The sequence below is a fragment of the Gopherus evgoodei genome, chromosome 4 (assembly GCF_007399415.2).
Source record: "Gopherus evgoodei ecotype Sinaloan lineage chromosome 4, rGopEvg1_v1.p, whole genome shotgun sequence".
NCBI classification, from domain to species: Eukaryota; Metazoa; Chordata; order Testudines; family Testudinidae; genus Gopherus; species Gopherus evgoodei.
In genome coordinates, this window is record NC_044325.1 from 120,204,101 (window position 1) to 120,227,474 (window position 23,374).

General features: G+C 47.8%; 1 protein-coding gene across 2 annotated transcripts in view; it reads right to left on the reverse strand.

Moving 5' to 3' along the window:
• Positions 1-23,374, reverse strand: part of SYT12 (synaptotagmin 12) — a 68,937-nt gene that overhangs the window by 36,267 nt on the left and 9,296 nt on the right. The window contains exons 2-5 of one of the 2 annotated variants that reach the window (XM_030560745.1): positions 20,730-20,893; positions 13,787-13,854; positions 11,520-11,713; positions 8,404-8,796 (exon numbers count right to left, since the gene is read on the reverse strand). In XM_030560745.1, the coding sequence (XP_030416605.1) occupies positions 8,404-8,796; positions 11,520-11,713; positions 13,787-13,820 (621 nt within the window). In that variant the 5' untranslated portion in view covers positions 13,821-13,854; positions 20,730-20,893. The remainder of the gene's footprint in view (positions 1-8,403; positions 8,797-11,519; positions 11,714-13,786; positions 13,855-20,729; positions 20,894-23,374) is intronic. The other variant, XM_030560744.1, reaches the window with a different exon arrangement.

The window sequence follows — 23,374 nt, forward strand, 5'->3', positions numbered from 1 at the left end:
ATTTAAAAATTGCCCCCTCAAAAAATAAGAGGAACAAGAGGTAAGATTATCAGGAATCCACCACCATAGAGGAAGGATGGTAGAGAGGTTTAGGGTTCAATTCCCTGCTCTGCTAGATTTTCTGTGACCTTGGGCAAGTCACTTAGCCTCTCTCTGCCTCAGTTTCCCATCTGTACAATAGCCCTGTGTTATCTCACAGGGGTGATTTAAAAGATTGTGAAGTGCTTTGAGATCTACTGATAAAAAGTGCTATATAAGAGCTAGGTGTGTCTATTAACTGGGGCCAGATTTTACAAAGAGCTCAGCAGGGAGGGTCTGGTCCAGTAGTGGATGCTGCGCACTTGCAAATCTGGCATTGTGTTTTCCTTATCTCATGGCTAATTAAAAGGGAACCTGCAGCTGCGAGGAGATTTAGGCAGGAAAAGATTTGAAAAAGCACATCATAGAATCCAGGCTCTCCCTGTGCGATGTCATTTATTTCTTCATTTGTTGAAACGGTCTCAATCTTGAGGCCCTGGCTCATGCACATGGAGGTAAACTGGGATGTTGACATGTATAAATTGATACACGTCCAGGCAGAAGGATCTGAGCCAGGGCTGGATTAACCTTTTGTGGGCCCGGCCCCAAACATATTTGTGGGTCCCCATGGGGCAAAGGAGCATGGTTTGGGGAGGTCGGTCCCCAGAGCAAGGGGCCAGCCAGGGGTAATGGGGCAGAGGAGGGGGAAGGATAGCTCAGTGATTTGAGCATTGGCCTGCAAAATCCAGGGTTGCGAGTTCAATCCCTGAGGGGGGCATTTAGGGATCTGGGGCAAAAATCTGTCAGGGACGGTACTTGGTCCTGCTAGTGAAGGGACCGGACTCAATGACTTTCCAAGGTCCCTTTCAGTTCTCTGAGATAGGTATAGCTCCATATTAAAAAAAAAAGGTGGGGCCGGCCCTGCTCCACCTCCACCAGCCCAGTGCAATGACACTATATACAAACCGGCAGTTGCCAGACGCACCCTGTGCTGCCAGTGTGCCCCTTCCCCTCCGGGGTGGGCCCATGTCGTGCCACACAGCCTGACTCCCTGTACCCAGCAGCCTCCCTCCACCACAAATGCACACCAGCACCCCCCCCAATGCACCTCCCCATGGCTCCCCACTCAGACCCCCCGTGGCCAGCACCCAACACACAGACTTCCTCCACTAACCCCAAAAGACCCCCCACACCTCCAGAGACCCACTCCCTCACGCCATGGCCACACTCACTGGCCCTGCTGGAAGATGATGGTGTCTGCCAGGCTGAGCTGGCAGCACGGCCGGGGCCAGTCCAGTACCAGGGTGGGGAATTACTCTGGCCTCTCGGGAGTGGGGTGATTAGCCAGGCCAGGGTCTGCCCCTGCCCTGGCCAGACTCCCTCATGACCCACTTGCCTGGAGATAGGATGATCACACATCCCCATTTGTCTGGGACAGTTCCCTTGTTGAGGTCTGTCCCGGCCATCCTGACTTTTTTGACAACAGGCATTTATCCTGTTTGCTCTTGCCAACTGATCAGTTGGCAAGAGCCAGTGAACAAATGCCCAATTTACCAAAAAAGTCCGGTGCGGCCTCCTAGCAGGGCATGGAGGAATGTGTGTGTGTGTGTGGGGGGGGGGTGACAACGCAAGGTGTCAGGCAGCAGGATTTGGGGGGTCAGCCCCAGCAAGACTGAGGCTTGGGGGCTTAGGAACCAGCCCATCCTGGCAATAACATGTGGAGCTTGGGGGGAAGGGGGTCAGTCTCTTGCTGCGGTGTGGGGAGCTGTGGGGGTGGGGTCAGCCCCAGTGGAGGATTTAGAGTTAATGGGGCCCTGTGCTCAGCTTCATTTTTGGGGCCCCTCCTTGGGACCCAGCCAAAAAAAAGAACATTCTCTCTTATCTCCCTCTGCCCCCATTTTTCATTCTTTTTTTCCTTTATCATCCTCCTATAAGTAATAGCAAGTAAATGAAAATAAAGTTCAGTATCTTGATTGGTTTTGTAGTCTAACTTATTTTTCCACAGACCACTTGAAAATTGCTGAGGGTCTCGGCAGACCACTTAATGACCTTTCCAAATATTGTTTGTACCATTAGCTAACTATTGTAAAGCGCTTTGGATAAGAGCGTTTTATTAAATCAAAATGTCAAAACGTTGCAATGTGGGGTCTGGCCAGGACTTAGGTTGCGGGAGGGGGCTCAGGGCTTGGGGTGCAGGGTCTGGGAGGGAATTAGGGTGAGGGAGGGGGCTCCAGGTTGGGGCAGGAGGTTGGGGTGTGGAGCGCTTACCTGGGGCAGTTCCCGTTTGGTGCTCAGGGTGGGGGTGGGGGTGTGGATGGGGGGTGGTACAGGAGTCAGGGAGGGCAGGTGGCTGGGGATGTGCGAGGGGGGTGCAGGAGTCAAGGCTGGGAGTGTGCGAGGGGGGTGCAGGAGCCTTGGAGGATGGGGGACTAAGGGGGATGTGAGGGAGGTGCAGGAATCATGGAGGGCAGGAGGCTGGGTGTGTGTGAGGGGGATAGAGGAGTCAAGGCTGGGGGTGCAGGGTGTGGGAGGAAGTTAGGGTGCAGCAGCAGGCTGCGGGTTGGGGTGCAGGGTCTGGCCAGGAGTTAGGATGCAGGAGGGGGCTCAAGGTTGGGGCAGGAGGTTGGGGTGTGGAGCGCTTACCTGGGGCAGCTCCTGTTTGGTGCAAGTGGTGCAGGTGGGAATGTGGGGGGGGGGTGCAGGAGCTCCCATTTGGTGCTCAGGGTGGGGCTGGGTATGTGGGGGGGGTGCAGGAGTCAGGGCAGGGGGCTGGGGGTGTTCCAAGCCCCCCACTCTACCCTGAGTGGCTCATGGTGGGGGAGGGGTATGTGTAGGGGGAATGCGGGGGCCCCACCTTTGCTCTGATTCCACCCCCTTCCCCAAGGCCCCACCCCGCCTTTGCTCCACCTCCTCCCGCGAGCACGCTGCAGCCCCGCTCCTCCTCCTCTCTCTGAGAGCGCCAGCAAACAGCTGTTCGGCAGCGGGGGAAGCGCTGGGAGGGAGGGGAAGGAGCGGGAATGCAGCACGCTGGGGGAGAAGGCGGAGAAGAGGTGCGGGAGGGAAGATCTTGGCTGCCGGTGGGTGCAGGACAGAGGCAGGGGGTGGAGAAGAGCTGGCAGAGCCTTGGACTGCAGCCCAAGCAAAGCAGGCCAGGCCGGGACTCCTTTGGAGCCTGGGTCTGGCGTCATGGCGCCATTGTAAACCCGGTACTGATCTGAGCAGAAGGGCATTATTGCCCTGGAGCAAGTACAAATGTGAAACATGCTCACATGTTTCTTCCAGCTGCTGAGTGAGACTTGCCTCCAACATGACATACCCAGAGCCCATCGGGATCATCAGCTGGAGTAACGTCCCATTTACAGAAACCACATGCAACTTCCAGCCCAGTTTCCTCAAACTTTTAATTGTCTTTACGTTTTCCATATCTAGCTTCCCAGGGGCTTCTCCCTCCCTGGCCACACTCAAATCAGCTTGTCCGGAAACCAAGCACAAACACCATACAACGCTGCTAAGACTCCAGCCCACTCCTGCTGGAAGCAGACAGCCATTTCCAAACAGGACGGAGGTGGACAGGACAGGCAAGAGCGAGCCACATGCAACGGAAGAAGGAATAGAACGGATGGTGGTTGGCACCAATGCTTAGCCTTCACGCTCTGAGTGACCAGGCAGCTGCCCCAGCACACCTATCACTGATGATCCACAGAGTACCCGAGGCCAGTGGATTTAGGGGGGAGTGTGGCCCTCTGAGTACAAAACTGGGAAACTTGTTAGATTTGCTAGAAATAAATAAGCCACTAGTAATAAAACACAAGTGAAACCCTCCATACCGTGACAACAGTTAGGTAGCTAGTGTGCTGAGACCACTGTCTAACATGCTCATCTGTATTATCTCAGTGTCTCCTTGTGCTTCCCCACCTGTTGTCTCTTGTCTTGCACTTCTATTGTAAGCTCCTTGGGGCAGGGACCCTTTTCCCCCCTTGTTTGTACAGCACCCAGCACAATGAGGTCCTGGTCAAGGACTGGGACTCTGGGGTAACACACACAAATATCACAACAACAAATCACACATACAAAAATCTTATAGAAACTACATTTTATATATGATAAAATAATGACTGACAACATCTTTTTTGGTCCTCTCATTTCTCTCCCTATTCTTCATCTTCAATGCATCTTTCTTTCAGGTCTTTTTCACATTCTGGATTTTCCCCACCCATGTTTCTCCATCATTTGGCATCATTTGTTCATGTTTCAGTTCAGCTTTTCCCCTCTCAAATGCCCGCAATACAGCAAAACACTTAGGTAGATGGTTAACTTTAAGCACGTGAGCAATTCCACTGACTTTCAACAGCAAGACTCATATGCCTCAGGTTAAGCACATGCTGGGTCCCAACCTAATCACCCCCCTTATATTTCTTTTCTGATCCGACATGTCTCCCACTGTCTCCATTTAATATTCTTCCTTTCTCTCGCCTTCCTCCCCACCATTAGCCGTCTCCCCCGCCATTCCAGGCATAAAAATATAACCAGCAGCGAGCAGAGGTATGACCCAAAGCAGACCAGCCAACGCAATAGGTTTGCCCCACAGACTATATGCTTATAGACTTCCTTTGGGGAATTCTGCACCCGATTCACGGCCCTGCCCTATTCCTGGAAAGGGCAGCAAATCAGAGCAGCTGCATGTGCTGAGGAGCAACTCAGTCTCACAGTATTTGGAGGCTGGAGTGCTCCTGTCACAATCAGTTTTCCCTCCGAGCCAGCTGGAGAGCACAGGCAGGCTCCTAAGGGTGGGATACAAGGGCTTGGTCAGTAATAAGGGCTATGAAGTACATGAAAATATAAACAGCAGCCAGTAGAGACGAGATCTGAGGCCATGGTCTCCTCCTCAAAGCATTTTCCCATAGGCTACAGCACATTTGGTGGAAGTCTGTCCCTTCTCCCCTTGCCTGCCCTTCCGATGCAGTGAAACAAGTAGCCTGATTCAGCCAGAGTGGAATGTCCTGCAAAATCCAGGATGCTTGAGATGTCCAGACAAGGCTCTCTCCTGCTTTACAGGCATGAGTTAGTACAGTGCTCCTGGGAGGTGGGTCTGTATCACTACCCCTGTTGTAAGATGAACGTGAGTTAAGGGCAGATATGTGCTTTGCCTAAGGCTAGAGAGTAAGTCATTAGCAGAGCTGGGAATGGCACTCAGGAGTCCAGTTTTTCCCCTCTATTTCCTTCGCCAGGAGACAGCACCTCCCAGGTCCTTTGCATACTGCTCACAGACGCGCTTCCCAAGGGCTAGACGGGCACGCCTGCAGCTCATTGGCTAGGGAAGCAACTGAAACAAAACTCTCTTCCCAGTCCTTTCCATCTCATAGAACAGACTTAATCGCTCCCACTACAGTTAGTAAATTGACAGATGGTATCAAAAGCAACTTCAAGGAAGAAGCTTCTGAATTATAACTGGGTCTGCCCAGAGCTTCCCATGCCCCAGTGGAGATTTCTTTTGGGATTAACCCATTACTCCCAACCGATGCAGCTGGGGAGAAATGGAAGGGCTAGTGCTGAGCAGTGGGGAGGATAATATACCACTGGATCCCAACCAGCAGCTCACAGCAGACATACCAGGTGCACTGCATGGTGCTGCATCTACCTCCCAGCTCACTGGAGTATATTGGGGTCCTTATCCAAGCAAAATCAATGGGAGTCTTTCCATTGACTTCAGTGGGCATCGGCTCAGGTGCTGAGTCAGCTACGAAGCGGGGAATGGAACAGAACAAGCCACTTGGACTGAAGAGTAGTGCCCATCCATCGACTCCCCTCACACAATTCTGCTGACACTGCCTTTGCAGCCAGGAGGCCAAATTCTCTCCTGGCAGAAGCCAGTGTGATGCCACTGACTCAAATAGTGTTTTGCCTGCTAATGCCAGGGCTGAACATGGCCCATGTATGTAGCTGGGCTGCATTCCCACAGCCTGAAACCCCGCCCACACTGCATAAGCGCCCCAAGCTGTGACTGGCCTGGCAAGAACACACAGCCAGGAAAATGCTAATTGGGGGCACCTGGCAATAGGCGCTCATCTTCCTGCAGCTGCTCAGCATTTCAGAACTGGAACTGAAATCCGCTGGCACAGACACCTTCAAACGCATGCTGGAGATAGCAAGAGCTGGACCGGTCAGCTCAGCCCAGGAGCATCCACAGCACGTGATCCTGTCTGCATAGGAAGAGCTCTTGCCTTTGGCAGGCTTTTGAATGAAAGTCCTGGAAAGCTTGCCTCCCTCTGCTGTCAGTTAACAGCCACTTTATCATGTTCAGCTGACAGGGAATCACAGGGAACCATCCCTCATTCCTATTACGGGATCTTGGCCCTCTCAGCCGACAACACAGGGTTGTTTCCTAAAGATGATGACTATTGTGTAGATTATGGTAACATTTAGAGGCCCAGCTGGGACCAGAGCCCTGCTGTGCTGGGCACTGCGAACACACACAGTAAGAGACAGTCCCTACCCTGATGAGTGTATAGTCTAAATAGACAGGATGGACAAAGGACGCACTATTAACCCTATGTTACTGATAGGGAAGTAGGCAAAAGGATTAAGACACTTGCCCAGTGTCACACCACAAGTCTGTGGTGGAATCAGGAACCGAACATAGATTTTCTTTGTTCCAGGTCAGCACCTCAAGCCACAGGACCATCCTTCCTCTCTCAACAGTGATAACACATTTTTCTTATGAACACAGTCTCATGCCTCATAAAAAAGTGTGACATGAATCATGAATTGTCTACAACAGCCCACGATAGGCCTGGAGTAAACAGATCCACCTCACGCTTGGAAGGACAGGCTCCACATCTGAGCAGGGGTCTGGAAAACACTAGTACAAGTTCCCCAGGAACTGATCAATGCCTAGTGCTTGCCTGTATCTAAATAGGAAGGAAGGAAGGAAGCCCATGCTAGAGGAACCATGCAGCGTGTGCCCAGCATTTGCTAGATAAAAGGGATCCTCAGAACAAACCGATTGTACTCTCAGTTCACAGAGGAGTGCAGTCTAGCTTTGGAGAGTTGCCGCTCAGGGGCACTCACCCAACTCTAGAAGCTGCCAAGCTATAGCAGAAATGAATGTTGATTTTTCACTAGCAGGCAGGAGACCTAGAAGCTGTGGCTGTCAATTTCAGCATCAGAGTCTGGATTTACAAGGGACATTTCTGCCTCTGCTTGTTTGGGTGGTGGAACTGTATGTGGTGGAGAGATGGCTGGGACAGCAGCAGAGGCTGTGTAATTTATTATAGGCACAGGAGCCTTGGGGATTGTTCCCTTGAGTCAAGCACACCCAGTTCACAAGCACAGCTGCAGCACCATTAGTTCTAGCACCTCTGGTTTCTGATGTCATGGAGACATGACCTCCAAGGTTGTTCATGTTCAGAGGGCCATGGAAACATAAACGTGATGAGTTAGCTGTGCCCAAGGATATACTGAAAAATGTGGGGTGACCCTTGAACAGCAGGTATTTGGTGTCTCCTATATTGTATAATGTGCTACTAAATGTACATCCATATCTGCTCTAGCAGAGGAGACGCAGAATGTCCCACATGGTGCACACTTGCCCCTACTGGAAAGTTTTGAAATAAAGAGTCTTTCTACAGTGCATGACCAGCGAAGGTCACCAGTGAATAACTTCAACCCCCTTCCCAGCTGGATAAAGCTGCTCCTTCTCCAGCTCAAAATGTATATTTCTTCATACTCTTCATTCAAACTAGATTCATTCAGGTTCCATCATGGGCAGTTAGGACTGGGACAAGAGTGTGGTTCTGCATTTGCGAACTCCTTTGCCCACAGGTTTTATGGTAGGAGTGGCCATGCGTTGAGAACCTACCCCAATTCTTTGAAAAATGAAATAATATTGCATTATGTCATCATCGCTGCCTACCTCACACCACCCTTCTCCCCAGCTGTAGGGCTGCATGAGCACTCTGCCATACCAACACCTAGCTATCTGGTACCATGAGCTTAGAGGTAATGTTGTAGCCATTCCAAGCACTAGGAGGTCTAAGTTGCAGTGGGTCGCAATAATCACTCTGCCAACTGCTTCCAGCTACCATACTTCTCCCAGGGCTTTGAAACGCCCTGCCTCTGTGGCCCACTCCTCATAAATCATCCCTCCAGCCTGCCCCTACTGACTCTTGCTGCCCTATCACCCTTCTATCAGGGAAGAAGAGTAGCGGGAGATACACCCTCAAATTTGACCCCTGACTGCTCAGCCAATTCGCAACAAAGAGGTTGAGATCAAGATCCTCAGAGGTCTGTATAACATGAACAATGATTAGTCCCATACGCATTTCACTTAACTAACACACACACACCTCTCCAAACATGCTGCAAGAGAAGGTGACAGACACTTACCCTGGAAATGCCAATGATTTGTTCATCTGGGAGCAAGCTGATGCGCACAAAGCAAGACTCAAAATTGATGTCCTCCTTCTCCAGGAGGTCCTTTCCTTGCAGCAGCGTGACGTGCAGCGTGTTGGAGAACACATCATATTCCATATTGACTTCCACCTGGCCTACAGTGAAGTCTTGGCCAAAGTTATTCCCGATGGAGGAGATGGAGCTGAGGGAGTCAGTGGACACGGATTTCTTCAGTGGCCCAAATGGACCCAGATCTAGGTCTTTGCTCATTAACTCTAAGGTACCCAGCTCATTGATGTTCTCAAAGGTGTCATCCATCTTCAGGCTCGGCTTGCAGACAGGGGACGTCCTTTCCGTTGCCTTTCGGAAGTTTGAGGCTCCCCCTCTCTGCAGACACAGGAAAGGATAGAAGAGCCACTCAGGTTGGACTAACCTCTTCTCCTCTGAACTACTTCTTACTACATGTGAAATGTAGCATATGGGGTTCTTAAGTGCTAAGGGGTCTAAATATGTAACTGCCATGGGATATGAAGGTAATTCCTTAACAAGAAGATCTACAGCATTAGGCTGTGGCACAGTCTCCCAGGACAAGTGCTTAGGTCATTTAAGAGAGACTAGATAACGCACTAGATCATATGCTGTATACGATATGAAAGCCCCTTCCCATCGCTTATTTCTCCCTTTCTCGTTTTACTGCAGGGTAACTTTTCATCAGTCAGCTAGTGACACGAGTCAACTAAGTGACACCTTAGTTATTTGTAAACATAAATATTCAAAACAAAATTTTTGAAAATTTTCCATTTTGGAAGAAAAAAATGAAAGAGACAAAAAATGAAAACTAATTTCAAAAAAACAAAGACAAAAATTGCAATTTCCCCACAAATCCATTCCCCTTCTGGTTTTTTGACCACCTCTTATACATAACATGTACCACTGCCCCCTACTGGGTGAACTATACGTGCTCAAGTGTCTGATCATGTTACCCAGTAGCATTTAGCTCATAAATAAGATATGGGGTAAAATTTCCTTAAGTGCCTAAGTATCTTCGGAGCCTAAGTTCCATTTTCAAAGTGATTTAAGCATTAGAAGCCTAAATCCCATTGACTTTCAATCAGACTTTGGCTCTTAAGTCAGGCAGGTACTACTGAAAATGTTGTCAGTAGTATTATGACCTATAAGTAACGAAGAGAGATTCTCATCTGAAACAGCGTGTACAGTTCTGATCACCCAGGTTCAAGAAAGATGAATTCACACTGGAACAGGTGCAGAGAAAAGCTACTAGGATGATCACGGGAATGGAGAGCCTATCTTAAGGAGAGAAGACTAAAAAGAGTGTGGCTGAGAAGGGATATGAATGCCACCAGAGGGTAAACAGCAAGTAGAGAGAAGAGTTATTTACACTAAAGGCTGATATTGGCACAAGAACATATAGGTATAAACTGGCCATGAATAAACACAGGCTGGAAAGTAGAAGGTTTCTAACTATCGTGAGGTCCCGGGGAAGCCTCCCAATAGGAATAGTAGGGACAAACAACCTACGTGGTTTTATGATAAAATTTGATAAGTTCCTTATCAGGATTAGATGATAGGGTTGCCTGCAATCTCAGGGGACTGGATTTAAGGACTGGAACGGACCTACCAGGTCATATGTTCCTTTAGCTCAGGTCTAGGACAAGTACCTTCCCAACCTTGTCTGTATGAAAGGCTGAGGCAAAGCAATCATTTTGTTGCTCTGCCATGTAACTGTTCATTGTACCCCCCTCGTGGTCCAGCCATCCCACCAATTCTCTTGCAGGTTTCCTGCTTCTAATAGATGTAAAGAACATTGTGTGGTTCGTTGTTTTTTTTTATCTATGGCTATTAGCTCTTCAAATTTCTTCATCACCTTCCTAATTTCCTTCTTGCATTTTTCTGCTGTGGTTTATGCTGTTTTCTATTGACTTCATTGGGGTTGGAGTTCCATGTTCTGAAGAACGCCTGTTTAACTCAGAGGCCCTGATCCAACTCCCATTGAAGTCAGTGGGCATCTTTCCATTTACTTCAGTGGAGCTGGATCAGCTCCACATCTTCTTGCCCCATGCCACTGGACAATCCTGTCATTTCTCTTGCCTTCCCATGCCCTTGTTTGTTTCGGCTGATGCATATCTTCTCCGTTAGTTTACAAACACCCCATGTCTAGTGCCTTCTGTTTCTTCTCTCACTTCAAGACCTGATCCAAAGCTCATTGAAGTTGAGGGATAGACGCTCCTTGACTTCAGTGACCTTTAGATCAAGCCTTAAGTTAAAGCCTCTGTATCATTCTGTTTGCTCTCAGCTCTCTTGCGCCTCTTCCATTTCTACAGTGTCCTCTTTGTAATAAGGTGACTAGAACTGTGGCTTCCAGTCTTCAACTCCCCATCCCACTCAGACTCACAAGCAATAACCCAGCCTTGATTTTTCCTTTCTTTGTTGGTGTTAATATCTACTCTGGTGGATTTAGAGTTTCTTCTGTGAATTCCCCCATCCTCCTGACAGCAGCCTGTCTGACCGAGCTTCTATTTCCATAACCTGAGGACACTCCCTGTTTACAAGGCAACAATTGCATCATGAGCTAAGTAAACTCTAAAGTAGGAGCCAGATCCAAAGCATATGCTCTTTCTTTGTCTATGGAAAACAATACCAAAGACTGCTGGTGACCAGGATGGGACTGTGCAACCATGTCAGTATATTCTTCAGAAGGCTGATGTCCTACTGACATGCAGCGAAGATCGAAGTCCACCTCTGCCTCCTCGCTGCTGGTAACATTAGAATGCTAGACTTCAGACCCAATGGGCCAGATCCACAGCTGAGGTGAGTGGAGACATGCCAGCTTATACCAGCAGAGGATCTGGCCCAATGTATTTAGCCAGGCTTTTGATCAAGGTTTATTTGTTTTTCCCCAAAACATGTATTGCTGAAATTTAAATTACCCTCAAAATAATGCTTGACGTTTCTTCCTCTGTTTGAGACCTTGCTGAGGAAATCAAAGGTTTGAGCTGGTTCCTTCTCCATATTGATCTGTCTTTATAAGAGCTTGATGGCTAGTGGGAATGTTTAGTGACCTGATCGCACTTAACAGGAAGGACTTTTACCTTGTGTTTGATGTCCGAATACGCAGTCCCGTACTTTTGTTCCAGGTATCGGTAGTTGTAGTTGGGAAATGGAGACGGAGTTGGATAATTCCCAGACTTCCATAGTTTCCAGAGGTTTAGTGCAGCTATTCCCAGCAGAACAAGTGCGCCAGTTATATAGATGCCTATTTCCCACCCGTGCGGACTCCTTATGACTAGAAGAGAGGAGAGTTATTGTCAGGAGTGGGGCCCAGGGGCAGAGATATTAAACTTCATGCTTCAGAACTTAAACCAATCTCACAGTGATGAGGATGAGAACTAATGTGTCGCAGATAAACTCATAAAGAGGATTAGGTATCATCGTTAAATGAATCACAAGGGTATCTGAAGTTACACTAGCCAAGGGCTCTCAATCCTCATGCTTCAGAGCATAGACTGATCACCAGCCAGGGCCAGGAAGGAATGCCCATCCCCGCATTATGGGGAAAAAAGGGGAACTGAGTTCCATCTTCTTCTGAAGCATGTGGCATTGGCCACTGTCAGAAACAGGACACCAGACCAGATGGATCATTCTTCATCTGCTCCTGTAAAATGGCAACTCCTGTGTAATTGTTTCCCACCACAGAGCTGTGATGCAAATCGCAATCATCATTTCACTCACTTATGAACTAATTTGTGCGTAGTCGCTTTCATATATTTCAGCTCCCATGCCTATACACAAAGTAAGCCAGATCCTCAGCTAATACAAAGTGTCAGAGCTCCATCAAAGTCAATGGAACTATGACAATTTACCTCAATAGATGATTTTATACGTATATAAAGTGTACAGAACATACACTCTGGGTGTATGAAATACATTGTCCTTTCTACAAGGCCAGTTCCCAATGGGTTAGTGATGCCAAATGAATTTGGGACAAAGCTTCCAATGCTTATCTGGCTATACAGAGAAAAAACTGCATTCTTCACTGTCAACCTAAGAGAATGCAGGAATCTGCAGGCACATTTCACAATTGTTGCTGCATTGTGCCAGCATCCATCACACAAAATGATTAAATCTACATCCATCATTCAACATGCAACAAGAAATTAAATCCTTGTCACGCAATGCCACCATGAGATCCGTGCCTCAAGCAGTGAAAATAGAAGGCTGGCCTTTTCTCTAACAGCAGACCCTTTTCTTAGGAAACATTCTGGTCCATTGACATAATCTATTGAACAGTCTAAAAAATATACAACCAAGACTTTGTGTGAATATCATATTTGAGCGGAACCTATATCCACATCCTGTCTCTGACAATGGTCAGTGAGGAATGTGTCAGAGGAAGCCATAATACCTATAAAATAGATCTAATTGTGATAGAGTGGAGAGAGAAGGGGAGTTGTTCCTGATCATGGCTGGTGATCTGCTTGGGCTGTGAAGCAGGAGGTATGTGGTGGTCACTCCTCTTCACGTTGACAAGTACTGTCTCATTATTATCTTGTACTTCCCTTTGTCTCTTAATTTGTACTTAGATTGTAAACTCATTGGGACAGTCCAGGGACCATCTTTTTGTTCTGCTTGTACAGTCCCAAGCTCAATGAAACCCTGATCCCAGTCTGGGGTCCCTAGATTCTACTGCAATACAAAACTAGATGGATCGATAGATGGATTAGATGAAGATGGAGTGCCCTTTTGATTTTTATCCTAGTGGGTATATCATGATTTATTATTTCTTGTGTGGCACTTGGGAACCTTAATCCTGGACCAAGATGCCATTGTGATAGGTATGGTACAGACACAGAACAAAGACAGTCCATGCCCCAACTACAATCTAAGAAGTATTGCAAGTTTTATTCTGTACATGGCCCCCATACTTAGAGCACTTCAAAGTATCAATGAGTTATTCTCAACACCCCTCTGTTGTGAGGATATGACAGGAGTAAACCCTTAATTCTCCAATTCTTGGCTTACTACACATTGGAGAGTTTATTAAAACTAACACTCCAAACCACTGGTACGCACCTACAGCCTTAACTTCACTTTAATGGGTTTTTTTTGTGGGGGCGGAAATAATCCCATTTTGCAAAGTTTTCCAATCTAGCAGCCTGAGTAATGCCCTGCAAAAGTGAGTTCTACAGGTGTGTACGTTGTGTTAAGAGTACTTCCACACGGAGCTCTCAGAACTGGTCACTGTACCAGTCCCATCTGACACCCAGAAAGGCAACTGTTCTCTGTTCTCCGGCTGGGACAATTACAGCTCAAATCAATCCCAAACAATGTGCCTTAGTGCTTGTTTAGAGGTACTCACCACTGACGTGGTATTCAGCTATATTATTGTCCATGTCCAGTTCTTCTACTCTCAGCTAGAGAGACTGCCTGAAATGCACAAACAAAAGTAATCAGGAGAGGAGAAGCACACAGAGAAGAGAGAGGTATTTGATCTCTCACACAAGAGCATTTCCAATCAGTCAGTCGCTGGATCTAAATTCTGCCCTGTGACAGATGATCATAGTGAAAAACCAGGGCTTCTGCCACAGGGCATGCACAGGGAAGGGTCTTGGTGAGCATCAGGAAGATGTGCTTGGAAGGTTTAGCAAAAACCATTTCTCCCTCTCCTCAGCCACAGACTCTCCCTGGCCTGCCTGCATGTGAGGTGCAGGTTCAAAGACTGTGTGGAGAAGGGGAAAGGAAGGCAACACTGGAATCCTACCTGAGAGGAAAGGCAGAGTGTCAGCCCCTGACAGACCTGGTGGTGGAGGTATCTGTCCCAGCCTATTGTCAGTTTCACAGCTCAGCTGGCTGGCACTTTCTTCAGATGTCCAGCATGCAAGGGGCTTTACCAGACACAGGGATTGGCTTCCTTATTTCAGGGACACATGGCATTCTATATGTGACCAACGTAGGGATGGGCTCAAACCAAACCCTGGAGTCAGCCACCCCAAAACTTTCTGGGTGGTTGGAATCCAAACCCGGACCTCAGTCTGAACACTGAACTAAACCAAAACTCTGTATATGAGACCTACATGTTAGGGAGCTCCAGCCCCAGACCTCGATTTCCTTTAATGCAGGAAGGGGGAGATAGAGCACTAGCATTAGCAGAGAGAGGGTCTGAGCACTGTGGCTCTTTACTCAGAGCCTGCTCAATTGCAGCTGTGGCTGTTGCTGGATTACAAGGCCTGGGTTTGACTTTCTGTCATGCAGCCCAGAGAGGGCCTGGATGCTGTTCTGGACCATCTGGAGAGCGCTGGTTTGCACTTGACATTGTAAGTGATGCACACTAGATATGGGGGAATATGCTTGTGACTATTTATAGACCTCACCCACTTCCACACCCCTCCCAAAAAAAAAAAAAAAAGTTTTTTTTCCAATGAAGAAAAAAAATTTTCCCCCCAACTATAACAAAATGTAATTTTGGTCGACAATTTTTTCTTTTCAATTAAAATAGTTGCAAGCTTTTGTTTTGGTGGGGAGAAAAAAAATCCCACTTTGACTCCTCTCCTTCCCTTCCCCTCAACAATAATTTACCCCTTTTCACCACTGGGGGAGAGGGGAAGCATGGGGAAGACAGGGAAAAAAAGGAATAAACAGAGAAGCTGGGTTCCGCTCCCCAAAAAATTATTAAACAATTTAAGTGAAATTAAAAAATGGTTTCTTTCAATATTTTCCTATGAAATATACTTACCTTTTTTCCAACCACCTCTGATGATTTATATAGGGCTAGTACCATCAAGAGCCCCTACAGCTCTTATTTTACCCCTATTACTTCTCCAGTCATATGCACGCAACTCCAGACAGCCCCACAGATCTCAGGAATAACAGGCCTTCTTAGTCAGACCGCCAGGCTATATTCCCCTCCTCCAGCTGACCCGCACTGGAGTCTGCACACCGTGCTATTTGCTGCAGCCCATGGTAAGGGCCAAAGGGTAGGCACCACGCCAGGGGCATCTGGCCATAAAGAGAGAGACTTCCTCCCAAGGCTCCCCTGTTTCACCAGGAAGAGTCATTTGGATCACTCCTTTATGGGGTGCAGCATTACCCCTTCCTCCACGCCCAGTTAACTCCACTGGCTAATGCATAGTGGGGGTAGAATCTCTGCCTAGTACATCTCTCCCCACCCATCTGGCGTGCAGTCCCTGCATTGCTCCAAGCACCTGGAGCTAGTGTTGTGAGGATAAATACCTTAAAGGTACAACATTTCTCGAGTACTACCATAACAGGAGCCATCTAAATACCCAAGGTAGCTAGGACTGGGTTGGAAACTTCAGGAGCACATGGCTTCCAAGCCTTAGCATGGGTTTTAGCCTGGTGGGAAATCCAGGGGGCATTCCAGACCTTCCTCTCCTGCCACGCTGCACGACATGCAGATGGTCTCCTAGGGAAAGTCCTGATCAAAACCTGCCTCATGTCTTCGTCAAAGTCCAACAATAGAGTTCACTGATTGCTCGGTACTTTGCTAAACTACTGTGCTATAAACTGCCAACTGGACTCTGATTTATCAGTCATTGCTGAGGTCTCCTTTCTGTGGGGAAGAAGAATTACGCCCCCCTTCCAGCTGATGGATGTTTTGGCAGGATTTGGCTCGTTTCTCTAGGATTTGGCCTCCGTGTGTCCTTAGAGAGGGCAATTGCTCTGCTGCCTTTCACAGGGGATCTCCATGCTCCATCATCTTTCCCACTTTTCCCAGCTCTCTGGCTGATGGAAAGGTGACAGCTACATTCTGTCTGCTGGTGCCAGGAGTGCTTGTCATGGTTCTCTGCTCATCAGGAGGCCTAAAATTCCCTCTTCCACAGACAGTCAGGAAGGAGGGACTTGTGCTTAAGTCACTGGACTGGGACTCAGGAGCCCAGCCCTCTTGCAGACTCCCTGGGTGACGTCAGACAAGTAACAATCTCTGGGTTTCAGTTCCTCCTCTGTAATGGGATAATAATACTTCCTTTGCCCGTGTCTATTCAGATTGTAAGCTCTTGGGAGCAGGGGCTGTTTCTTCCTAACTGCATGTACCGCACCTAACACAGTGAGGCTTTGCTCTCTGGGGCCTCTAAGCACCACTGGAGTTCTACTAATAAACAGCCACTGGGCTGTTTTCATCATGTGAAGAAAGAGTAATCGTTTGGACTTGTTGAACCCAGCTAGTGAAGTGAGTCCTACCTCCTAGTCCTTTTAAATCTCTCTTTGGATGGACTCGTCCAGGTCAGAGCCTGCAAGGGGCTTATTTTCCCAGCCTTTACACACACCCACACCCTGTTTTCACTCTGTTTTTAAGCATACATGGCTGTTGCACTGTTCAGCTTCCTCTCCCACTGCATCTCATATTTCACCATTGTTTGGCTCCTTGCTAAGTCTAGATGGCTGTTTTGGAGAACAGATAGCTTGCCAATTCAATAGAGAGATGAACATTTTTTCTAAATCACTCCAACGTATCGATTCTGCCATACCCAGTCAATAGATTCTTGCAGCAGGGGCTGTTTATTACCTTTGTGGCCTGGAGGAACTTTCCCACATGGTGTCTGGCTAATTTGCTGGGTGCACTCTAAATTCATGGACTCTGTTACATTTAGGTAGAATCTCTGCTAGGCCATATGTTTTTAAGGTGCTTTATCCATCACAGCTATGCAAAAAGACCCTTGCCAACACACTCACAGTACAAGGCCTATTGCAGATCTTTAGAAGATGCCAATAAACAAAGCCCCAAACCTTTTTTTAGTTTATATGCAGGGAGACCATTTCCTTAAAACCTCTGCTTAAGAATGCCAACTCCATGACTCTCCTCAGGGCAGGCTGTGGGCTCCCGAGATAGCTAGCACGGGTGGATGTGGCCTGGTATGTTTACTCTGGCATTGCTCAATGCCATTCTACTTAGCAGAGTAAAGTCCCTCTTGCATTGGGGATGCTAGTTCATCGTTATTTTACATGGGTGCTTGGTTGCTCAAGTAGATTCTTTCCATTGCCAGTGTTCAGCTACGGTGCTCAGGAAAGACTCGTGGCTTCCAGCACTGGTGTCCTGTTGTGTTATTTGTCTCACTGCATCAGAAAAGATTAAACTAGACAACAAGGAAAATTCACAAAATGATTAGCCTGTCAGACACTATCCACATCCCAGGATGCTTTGCGTACTCATCCTTCTACAGCTGGGCAGGGGGGGGGGAAAGGGGGGGTTCACGGAGTCACATACGCATATTAAACTCTTCCAAGCACAGAGATGTCAGTGCTAGGAAAACACCACTAGAATAGCAAGTGGATGGAATTAAATCTCCAGGTGCACCAGGGTTAAAGTAAAAACTTGTCTGGCGTCCCCAGAGGATCGTGTCTTTAGGTGGGCTGTAAACTGCAAAGCTACTCTGAAGAATAAACAGCTCTTGAAGGGAAAACATACACGAAGAGCTGGAAAAATCCTGCTGTCACTTGAGCTGCACTCATTCAGAAGAAATAAAATCTCCCAGCTACCAATGCCAAGTCATAATGCTATGCACCTTGGATCCATGGGATAAGCAGCAGTCAAACTTTGCTCTCACATAGCACTTGACACACAGTACAATGTGCCCGTGTAGTAACCAAGACTGACACTGACTCCTTCTGGAGGCGTGGGAAAATTACTCTGCCTCAGTTTTCCCATCTGCAAAATGGGGATTTAGCAAAGTATTGTAATCCTCATTTTGCGAAGGGTCCCAAAGTCAGAAAGAGTTAGTGTCAGAAGGGGAGTAGAATTCAGGCATTCGTGGCTTCCAGTGCTTTGCTCAGACTAAGAGAGATCACGTCTATCTCAAAACCAACGCTTTTGGGTCTGGACTGTCCTCACATTATGGTAACAGCAGTCATGCTATACTGAGTACAACCATTGCTACTGCTGGGGCTGCTGTCTGGAAGCCTCTCCCCGGGCTGCCTGTGTAATGCCGACAAACCCTGGCTTTCGGTGGGCAGGATCGAACCAGGGACCTCTGAAACTTACTGCATGAGCCTCTACTGCATGAGCTAAAAGCCAACTGCCTGTTAGCTAAGGCTGTAGAGCAAACTCATTAATCTCTCTCTCTTCTATGTGGCTTCAGTGACACTACATGGGACAGAACCCCACACCCAGGTGGTGTCTGGGTTACACCTGCACAGCCAATCAGAAAGACAGAAAATCAACATAACCCCATGGAATGAGTTGCTGACAAATAGAACATGCTAGCAGGATAAACACCAGGTTCCTCTTTCCAATTAACCTTTCAGTTTGGCAATCAGCTTCCAACTCACTGAGTGGCACCTACAACGGCAAGCTGCCAAGGTAAGAGATTCCCTCTGGTAAAACTCAAGATGAGGCAGGGTCTTTTCCACCCCTATCCCATAACCTTGGCTGGTTGTTAGAAGGTTTACACTGCAACTGAATCACAAGTGCTAAAGAGCAATGGGAGTGAGGCAAGTCTGGCTGTCCTACAGCTGAATGTGAAAGACTGGTAGCACTGTTCTAACCCCTAGCCCCGGAGCTCATCCAGTAGAACTTGGCCCTCTCCTTTCCTGGGCAGAGCAGGCTGATCTGTGCGCAGTGGACAGACATGAGCTAGAGACTTAGGTGAGACTGTGCTAAACTCATTTCACCTGTGACCTGATTTGAAACTTAGTCTACTGGGAATGGAGCACAGCATAAGGCTAGGATGTTGCCACTCTGTTCTGCTTAGTACAGCCCTTAGCTAGAATTCAGAGGTAACATTTAGTGCCACACACAGCATGGGTGGAACATTTTCCATTACACCTTTTTTTTTTTTTGGCTTTTTTTCCTAAACTGATATTTGTGTTCCTCAAATTTTTTCCATGTTTTTAAAGGAAAAATTAGAGTTCTCAGTGAAAATTTTCATCAAAAAACTTGGAAATTCCTGCAACATTTTTTGGGAAAAAAAAACAACCGCCCCGAAGTATTTCCTCTCTTTCAAACTTTTTCACTGAAATTCTCACCCAACCAGCTGTAAGCCTAAGGCTAGAAGTCTAGCAGGTTTCAAGTACAGCCCAAGAGAGAATCTCTCTTTCTCTCTCTGGAGGTTTCATGTAGGAACTGGATTATTTTGTATGATCCTGGCTGCATAAACACTGGATTTCAATGCATAGGCAAAAGAGGCTGGGGCTGGAGGTGGAATTCATGGGGAAATTGAGCATTTTGTATTAATTAAGCTCCTTTCCCCAGAGCACTTCACTGAGTCACTTTGTGGTTTTCCAACTCTCCCCTTCAAACCCCATCATTTGAGCCCAGGGATTATGGAGGAGAGGAGCCTACAGGACCAGCTACTTTTCCATGCCCTGCAGTGAATACAGGGTTGTCCTTACAGAACAGCCAGCCAGGAGATTTAAGGGCCAAACCCTCCAGCTAGTGTAAATAGCTCCATCAACTTCGGCTCTGTTGATTCACTGCAGCTATAGATCCAACCCCCCGGATTTGACTTTCCCTTGGGCATTTCAATGAAACGCCCGCACTGGGGCTCTCAGAGCTGAGTGTGAATTCCTGCATTCCTTTGGAGCTGGGGGCTGTGGTGCGAGACCTCCCTGGTGGCTTTGCTGGTGGGGAAGGAGTTATTGTTAAATCTTTCCATCCCTCTCAACCAGCCCCATCATTTCATCCTGACAGTATGTGTCACTAGTAGTTTCAATAAAGCGCCAGCAGAGCCAGTGGAGGCTGATGACAATCTAATGAAGACAAGGCGGTTGCAGCCGGATCCTTGTTAGGTTTTTTTATGAGCAGCAGTAGACTGGGGAGCGGCGACAGGCATGGAGAGCGGAGCAAGGGAAATCACATTCCATTTGCAATGGAGAAATAAATAGCTTGTGATTTGCAGCAGGAGGAAAACAGCCCCCTGGGAGACATCCTGACACTAAGGGGCACTAAAATGTCCCCTCGGGAATGGACAGCACAGCCCCCACCAATCCGCTTTGACCAGACCAGCTTCCTGTGAATCGTTTTGCCCTCAGCGCTGTCCCCCCATTAGAAGGGGTTTAAACTCTAATACATTGGGCAGGGATATTGTCTTCTTATTACTTGTATTGTGGTAGCACCAAAAAGCCAATCACAGACCAGGACCCCACTGTGCTAGGCACCGTACAAACACAGGAGGGAAAGATAGCCCCTGCCCCACAAGCTAAGATTCTGTGCACTGGGCCCTCACTGAACATTCATTCCATCCCCCACCCCACATATCAATCCCACCAACCCACCTACCACCCTAGCTGCCACTTTGCTAACAGACCCTCCAAAACTGTCTTCTGCATCTACCTCCCAATTACCAAACCTTTTTCCAGTCGTCGTCCCCTAGTCACAACCAAGCACTGTGCTCCCGTGGCCCGAGCATGTGGCTAAGAACCTGGCCCTTCTGCACTGTAGTCCCCGCTTTGCCACAGGTTCTTTCTGCAGTCTTAGGCAAATCACTTTATTGCTTTTCCTCAGTTTCCTCACCTGTAAAATGAGGATAACGGCACAGGCATGTTGTGAGGATAAATACATTAAACATTGTGAAGTACTTAGATAGTACAGTGATGGACACCCAATAAATAGCACAGACAGACATAGAATGCAGGAAACTGCCAGACTGGACTAAAATAACGGTCCCCCAGTCCATTATCCTGTCACCAGGTGTGCAGAAACCCCCTCCCTGTGCCTGGCTATGGGGGAGATATCGGCCTGAGCCCCAGCGGCTGGTTAACTTGTGCCTTTATGGGAACGTTTACACACAAAGCTCTCGCCTTTTCTGCTGCTCCCTGATTCATTCAGTCGTGCATTAGTGTTTGTGACCTCGGCAGGGCTTTGGTAGCAGAGAATTGTGGGAAGGAAATCCATGGCACAGAATGAATCACAGCAGAACAGGAAAGCCTCTAGAGAGGAGGGAGCTTCTACTGACACCCAGGTAGCTGAGTACACAAGCAGTGAGGTGAAAGCCAGTGGCAGGGTATTGGAAACCAGGGCTGTGTGTGCTACTTGTTCCAGTCTGCTGAGGGATTCTTTAAATACAAGGGGCCATTCTGCCCTCACTTATAGGGATGTAAATCTAGGGTAACTCCTCTGATTTCCCTCGCAGGTATTGACTCTCACCAAGTGCAGGCAGGTGGAGAATTCCCTGACCAATCCTGCTCCGTTGTGCTCAGGACAGAAAGAAACTGGCAGCCATGAGTGAGCTGATCCCCACCTGTGTTTACCCCTTTAAGAAGTAACTGAACCTTGTCCATGAGTACACAGATTTCCTGCTACTCCACATACCCAGTGCATGGTGTAAATAAATAATAGGCTCTATGAGATTTTCATCCAGAAAGGAATCTACAATTGATGCCTATTGACTGTTCAATATGGACAGGCCTGTTTTTGACTTGCAGAAACCATGGTTATTATTCAAGTGTGGTACAAACTCCTAATAAAGGCTCTGGGAAGAGAGGGCCAGATTCTCATCTGCTGTAAATCAAGTCAATGGAGCTCTGATGATTTTCAGTTCACACTAAGAACTGTGGGTGTATTTGAACTGTGTGTGTATATACAACATTTGACCAAGGAAAGAAATCCACAGAGCACAGCAAGACAGGTCAGCACGAGCTTACTGGGAAGTGTATTTGGTTGTTACATGGCAGTGGTGTATTTTTCCCCTGAATGATCATTGTGCTAGGACACACCCACAATGATTTCCAAGATAACTGAGGGGAAAAGAGGCAGGAGTTTTTCAGCATGTGGACGAGTGGCTAGGCAATGGACAATTCAATGGTAGTCAATGCGCTGGCCTGTTAGTTCTCAATTGATTGGAGCTTCCTATTGATTTCAAATTTAATGGGGATGGCTCCTGGACTAAAAGAGCACGAAAGTGATTAGATCAGGCCAGTCTGAGATGCAGTGTAATGGCAACACTGAAGGAAACTGAGAGATGGAGAAGAAATTACGAAAGGACGGCGCTTCAGAATCCTTCCCCTTGGAGCACTTGCTGTGGGAAGGCCTATTGTCAGTAGGGTGACCAGATGTCCTGATTTTATAGGGACAGTCTCAATTTTGGGGTGTTTTTCTTATATAGGCTCCTATTACCCCCCACCCTCTGTCCCGATTTTTCACATTTCCTGTCTGGTCACCCTAATTGTCAGAGGCCTCACAGGGCAACTCTGCTTTGGCACCATTGACAGCTTTCGCTCCCGCAGCAGAGAATGTCCAACCTGACCCAATCTGCTTGATCAGAACCTTCTGAACAAAACCAGGCAAGAACTCAGTGGCATATTGGTTTTGAACTTGAACCCAGGGTGGGAACCCATGCAAATCTAACTCAATCCATCCAACTTCCACAACCCCTTGTGAGTCAAAACTACCAAGTTCCAACCAGCTCTGGCACTTCTGCTACCCTCTAGGGGCTGCAGCCAATGAAGACTGTATCAGCCTTAATATTTCTGTTCCTAACTGGGGGCTGGTCTACACTAGGGGGTGAAATCGATCTAAGATACACAACTTCAGCTACGTGAATAACGTACGGAAGTCGAAGTATCTTAGATTGAATTACCTACTGTCCTCATGGTGCGGGATTGACGTCCGCGGCTCCCCGTCGACTCCACTACCGCCGCTCGCTCCGGTGGAGTTCCAGAGTCGACAGGAGCGCATTCGGGGATCAATATATCACATCTAGATGAGACGCGATATATCGATCCCCAAGAAATCGATTGCTACCCGCCGATATGGCAGGTAGCAAAGACGTAGCCTGGGATTCTCCATTAGCTGAGGTGGTGGGGGCCTGGGCTTTTGGAGCAGGAGGGTCTAGATTCTAGCCCAGCTGATGACAATGACCTCTGTGAGAACATGGCATTGTTACAAAGCCTTGGAATGAAACAGGAGGCAGAGTCACAGGCCAGAAGCGAGATGCAGCAACAGGGGAGGGTGTGAAACCATGGGCTGGACTAGCAAGGGGACTGTAAGGCAAGA